This window comes from Priapulus caudatus, unplaced genomic scaffold, assembly GCF_000485595.1.
Source record: "Priapulus caudatus unplaced genomic scaffold, Priapulus_caudatus-5.0.1 Scaffold659, whole genome shotgun sequence".
In the NCBI taxonomy this organism is placed as follows: domain Eukaryota; kingdom Metazoa; phylum Priapulida; class Priapulimorpha; order Priapulimorphida; family Priapulidae; genus Priapulus; species Priapulus caudatus.
The window spans coordinates 153,019-158,979 of NW_014577720.1; the positions used below are offsets into that span (position 1 = coordinate 153,019).

A 5,961-nucleotide genomic window follows, 5' to 3' on the forward strand; every position below is an offset into this window, starting at 1 on the left:
TGCTGCTGCTACTCTGCTCTAAGTGCTGCTCTGCTCTAACTGCTCTAACTGCTCTTACTATCTCTCTGCTCTGCTCTACTGCTCTGCTGCAGCTGCACTGTCTGCTCTAGTTGCTCTGCCCTACTGCTCTCTGCCCATACGGTTGAATTTGTGGCCTCCTCTTTTTCTCTGGCCAGATAGCCACCATCTTCCTACAGCTGGCTTTGGATGAAGTCATGGAGACTTGGGCCATTAAAGTAATCCTAACAGCTGTCTAGTGTTTCCGGATTAGCCTACACCTCCAGTCACTTTTAACCGCTCTTCATGAGTAGAGAAGGCTCTTTCATGAAGCGTTACTTAAAGGATACATACTGTGGAAAGATGGATTGAGTTCAAGATGTTGGCGTAATCATTCCTCCCAGAGTCTTCTTGACTAACCCTCTGCCAGATGGAGAGAGGCTGAACTGTCCTGAAGTGATGATTTCTAGACACATAAAGCTTCAGGTCATTCCACTCAGTATGGGCACTGTCTATGTTCACATCCTGCATTGTCCAATAGGACTGTGAAGTGTTCATGAAAAACATTCAGCCATCATGACCATACTGTAACAGAGCTTCAGTGTGTAGTATCGGGCCAATTTTTATGGTCAAACACATGACAGGATACATACATAGGGTCTTCATGAATGTTTTCCAGTCTACACTTTATGCAGTCAATGATACTTAGCACAATTTGTTGGCTCTCACCTGTATTGGTTTGAAATTGAACTGCAGGTGGGACAGGACAATTTTTTAGTGTGTGTTCTTTGTACTGGTCACCTTGCAACTCGTTTTCAAATCTTGTAAGATTCTCACCCTTGTTATCATACATTGCTCTGAGAACAACTTGAGCACTCTGTACTTTTGTCACAGCACTAGATACAGTGATATCTTCCCTTTGAAATAGCAAAGATATTTTTGCAACTTCATTCAATGTGTCTTTCATGAAATGCAAATACCATACAAACTTGTACTGCAAAACCTTGGTTAGTATACCCTTTGTTTTTGCTCTGTCTTCAGCTTTGTTGCTGTTGTCTTCACAGTAGTTCATCATATGCATTACTATTATTTTCAGTTTTTAATCAGCTTTGATATAGCCGTAATTTATGATCAACCCATCTCGTACCGTTGGCTTTTCTGGTTTCAGAAACATTTCTTCAATAAGTTCAGCTATGTTACCAGCTTCCTTATTTCTCTTAGCTGATCCTTTATAGAAATAGTATACAGAGGTCAACACTTCTGTTACAGTGTCCATATATGTACCCTTGAAGTTATCTTTTATTGCCAGTTCAAGTCTGTGAGCTAAGCAGTGGACGGCTAGGATCCAGTCTGCTTGTCCTTTCCTCTTGAGAAGCTGTATTACCCCTTTTCGTTTCCCCATCATTACACTCGCTCCATCCGAGCAAAACCCAACTGTTTTCTGCTTATATTTGGGGCATGCCATACTCGGCAAAGCTTTGTCTATTGCAGCTAGGATGCCATTAGCTTTTGTATTTTCTGGTTCTTCCAGCTTTAAAAATTTTATTGTGGGGTAATAATTGTCTAATACCCGGACCATGATCATTTCCTTCTCCTTTTCGGACCTATCAGTTGACCCATCACTGTAAATACTTATGAAATCTGAGCTTTGTAACACTTTTCAATTCATCAAAAATGGTTCCCGAGATTTGACTAATAAATTCTTTAGCAGCTTTATCATTATGATAGGTTTCACCCAAAGATAAACCGTTTAGATTTTGTAGTGCTAGTAAATCCTCAAAGTCACTGAAGGGACGTTCAGATTTGGCAATGTAATAAGCTGTACGAAACAGTTTGTCCATCTTGATCATAGTATTTTCATCCATCTTCTGGAATCCCTCTTCGATAGGTGTAGGCGTATTGTTTGCCAGTTTCTCCTGAGCACTCCGGATGCTTAGTGCTCGCTGGTGACAGCAGACTCTTTTATGAAACTTTACCGATTCTTTCTTTACAGAAGAACACCCAGTTACAAAACTGAAAAATATGAAATAATGAAACTGTTACACCAATTTTTTTTAAATTATTCATTGTCTAAAAAAATTATTGCAAAAAAATCTTTGACTTTGTTATAAAAATAATGTTTCAGGAAGAAGGCTTTATTTCATTTGCTGTACACAGTAGTGTTGTAATTGTGAATGATACAACATAAGTTAGTCAACTTTCTTCTAAACTCACTCAGTATAGCATAAAAAAATTGAAGTTTGAAAATTAAAAGAAATACAAAAAGAAGTGAAACTTACTGTTGATGTACGCTCAACCGCATATTCTCTGCACAACTTGCACCAAATCTCCCACACGTGGTCTTGCTGAAGCTTAAACCCCAACGTAATGTTCAAATCTTTCTGCCACTTGTTCACTGTTTTTACTGTCGACTTAGGTTTGGCTTTTCTCACTTTTGATTGACTCGTTGTTGCTTGAGAATCATCCAAGTCTTCATCAGGCTCACCAATCTTTCGCTTCTGACTTGGTTGAACAAGATTCTTCTTGAAAAACAAAGTTATTTTTGACGCCATCATTGACTGCCGTGCATCGACGTTGCCATGACGAATTATGCACAGGCGGATTTTGATAACAAAAGGGATACATTTAAAAATGATATGCTTTTTATTATCTCGGCGATGCAAATAAAATAAAATTATCCACATCGTTTCTTTTAAGTCTTTTGCATATTATTATTTATATTGTTGTGTTTTTCTCTTCTCTTCCGTATCGTTCTGCTGTTCGTCGTCGTAGTTCAAAGCTGCCTGTCACGAAAAGTTCAAGGACAAAACAAGCAGGCCAAAGAATAAGCAGAGCGCCAATTTCTACTGCCTGCTCATAGACTGTTCCTGCTCCTCGGCTGCAAGCTGCCACGCCTCTGTTTCACCGTGTTATCGTGCGCCGCCCCCATCTTTTCACCCACGTGATTCTCTAGCTGCTAGCAAAGATCGCATATAAGATGATTGCTGCTAGTAATTCCAGTAATCCCGCTGCACTGGTCATTGCTACTCAGTGGTCGCGACTAGTGGCATATGCGCTGTATGGCAGCGTCGTGCGCTGCATGCAGATGCGTTGTACATAAACTTATGAGTTTGTAGAGACTAGAGGACTTACATCTCCATCCCTGCTTGCTACTCGGAAGCTCGCATTTTTATTCGAGTGCTTTGAATTTCAACTTGCATTTTCTAAAATCAACTCGCATTTTGCGAGTATGCGAGTGTTAATTTCGAACCCTGGCACCCTGCGTTATGTCCGCAAACCCAGTTCGAACTGTCGACGGCATCAAAAATGTAGCGAGGAAGATGACGTTACCCGGTTCAAAGTAGATTTGTTGTAGCGGTGAATAAGGAAAACTCCAAAGTCCAAGCAGTTGTCTTTTGCAAACAGTATTATATATTGTTTCTCAACCCACATGCGTGTGCACAGAGGCATGCATCTGCGTGACTCCGCCCACTCTCGTTCTCCCCTTTCAACCAAGAACCTTCCATTTATACATTTCTAGCTAACAAAGGAATCAGTCGCGCGCGCGCGGACAACCACACCCGCTGCCCACATGCACAACAACTGACTCTCAACCGTTTCTCATCTCCATCATCCATACTACATCAAACGCGCTGCCGCCGACTACCCATTATGCAACCACCGTCGCACATTTCCAATCCTCCAACTACTATTTGTAACATCTGCAAACCACACTTTACACGTGCTTGCCCGACTGTGCTTGCTTGCCTGCTTGTTTTGTCTGCATGCTCCGGTCACTGCATTTCTGTACAGCAGGCCAGTGGCTCGTCAGGGAGGACACAAGTGTGGTCGTTGTCAGAATAATTTTAGTTAATAATAATTAGCCTCCGTAATGAAAGGTTTGCTCATATGTGTGTGAGGAAGTAATCAAACACAGTATGTTTGTGTAATCTCTACTATCTGGATCAGGGCATCTTAGTGAGTTAAATAGAGGGTTCATATCTGGGCATACAACTTCTACTTTTGTCGTACACTCCAGTCGATCTTGTTCACATGTGAATGGATCTTTTCCAAACGATGGATGGGCTGTCAGGGTTGCTGGCATGTCGTTGTTATACATCACTGCTGTCTCCTCAGCACAGGGAAACTGAGTTGCGGGAACTGGAGAAGTAGCTCTATTCAAGCTGAGTTGATTTGGTATTCCTTTACCTATTAAAGAATAAAACAAATTATTTACCTTTTCTATTTATTTGAGAAAGCTATTCAGCAATGATACTTGTGCAATGATTCTATGCATTGGTTATATGTAGCAATCACCTCATTCAATTTTGTCGAAGATTGGGAGCGAAACCTTCTAACATCCAGCTATACCATTACGATGGTATTATTGTACAATGCACAAACATAAGTTGTAAATAGTACTGCTGTTTTAGCTTATCATTTTTAGTGTGTATATACATAAGTAGATATGATCAATAGCAAAGAGTGCTCACCTGGGATGTGATGAGCATTCCATGAGTTAACAACTCTTCTGACACCTATTTCTGCCAGTTGCAAGGTAACGTTTGAAGTACAGTATTTGACCACCTCATCTTCAATGTCAACCTGTTCAGAATCTACTAGTTCAACCAGTGCTGCCTTAATGGGGTTATTCACGCGTTGATTTATCTCCGTCCACATCCTCTCAATCTTGTGATTCTAAAACAGATCAGTAACAATAATTGTTTATTAACATGGCTGTCATGTGTTAAATCATAGATAATTCACAAACAAAATTATTGCAAAGTGACATAATATGAGATACCATTCTGTGGCTACATACACGTTATATGAGCAAACAAAGTAAACTCTAAACTTCTGACATAATGGTAAACACTGCTCTTAGAAGAATGCACCCTTCAAGCAGAAAGCATAAAACAAAATGCATGAGGTTTTATACCCTTTTTGACTGGGTTTGCATATATGGTTGTCGGTGTTGGTTACAGCGCAAGTCTGCATTATCTGCAAAAAATGAAAGTGTCTTGAATGGATATTAGATGAATCTATCTTGATCCTGAGACATACAATACTGTAAATTCAACAGCAACAAAACCCTGCATAATTCTTTACAGAACAAAGTCAAGTAAAATCACATTGGTTGTTTCATTAATTTCTCCAATTTCTGAGAATTAAGTCAAAGTTACTTGCCCAAATTCTATTTTTAGTAACTGTGACTTACCTCAAACACACCGACCCCAAATGTGATAACAAGCTAGAGATCCTTACAATTAGCAACCTACGCGGGGAGTGTGCATGTACTAGAAATGTTTATGTATATGCACTGCAATTTTTTTATTCTTCATATTTTAATTTTAATTAACCCTATAAAAATCACTCCAATTATCACTCAGATGATAAGCTCAAAGAAAACAACCAATTTATCTTGACAGTTGCTTTGCCTACAGAAGAATTTGGGACAAGGGGATTTGACTGAATTTAAAAGATTGAATTGTTAAAATAAAACAAATGTAGTACAGAACTACACTAGTCATAATGGCGAGGGGAGGGATGACCAATACTCTACCTTCCACTTCGAGGAGCCAATCTCTCCAGTATGAAAGAAGCCGGTTTTCTTCTCTCCTGCGGTTACCTCCTCTGCGGCTGAACTGTGGCTCAAAAAGGTTTTAATCAGTCAGTTTTTGCCCGTTGTGCACGAATAGATCTTTAAAGACCTCTGGGTATTGTGTCATACTCTCTAAAACACAGCAGGCTTGTAGGCCACACTTGAATCTGTAATAAGAATCACAAGATTATCAATAATAATAAAAAGGTTGTACAGTTATTATGTTGGATGACATCAAATATCAAGACTTGAGATAATGTCTCAACAACAATAACAAGAGCTCTGTAAGGCACAATATCCCCTGCTAGAGTAAAACAGTACTAAAGCTGTCGAGCCCTTATTACTGACACACTGGAAAACCAAAAGCAAAACCAAATTTTGCA

The 5,961-nt window shown here is 39.7% G+C and overlaps 1 protein-coding gene across 1 annotated transcript; it reads right to left on the reverse strand.

Annotated features, from left to right (window-relative positions):
• Positions 1–371: 371 nt before the first annotated feature.
• Positions 372–5,251, reverse strand: LOC106812544. The gene is made up of 5 exons (XM_014816440.1): positions 4,470–5,251; positions 3,934–4,185; positions 1,134–1,224; positions 799–914; positions 372–463 (listed from the first exon to the last, which is right to left on the reverse strand). Exons 1-5 carry the CDS (start codon positions 4,654–4,656, stop codon positions 372–374), a joined length of 738 nt encoding a protein of 245 aa, XP_014671926.1. The 5' UTR covers positions 4,657–5,251.
• Between the last annotated feature and the right edge of the window lie 710 nt (positions 5,252–5,961).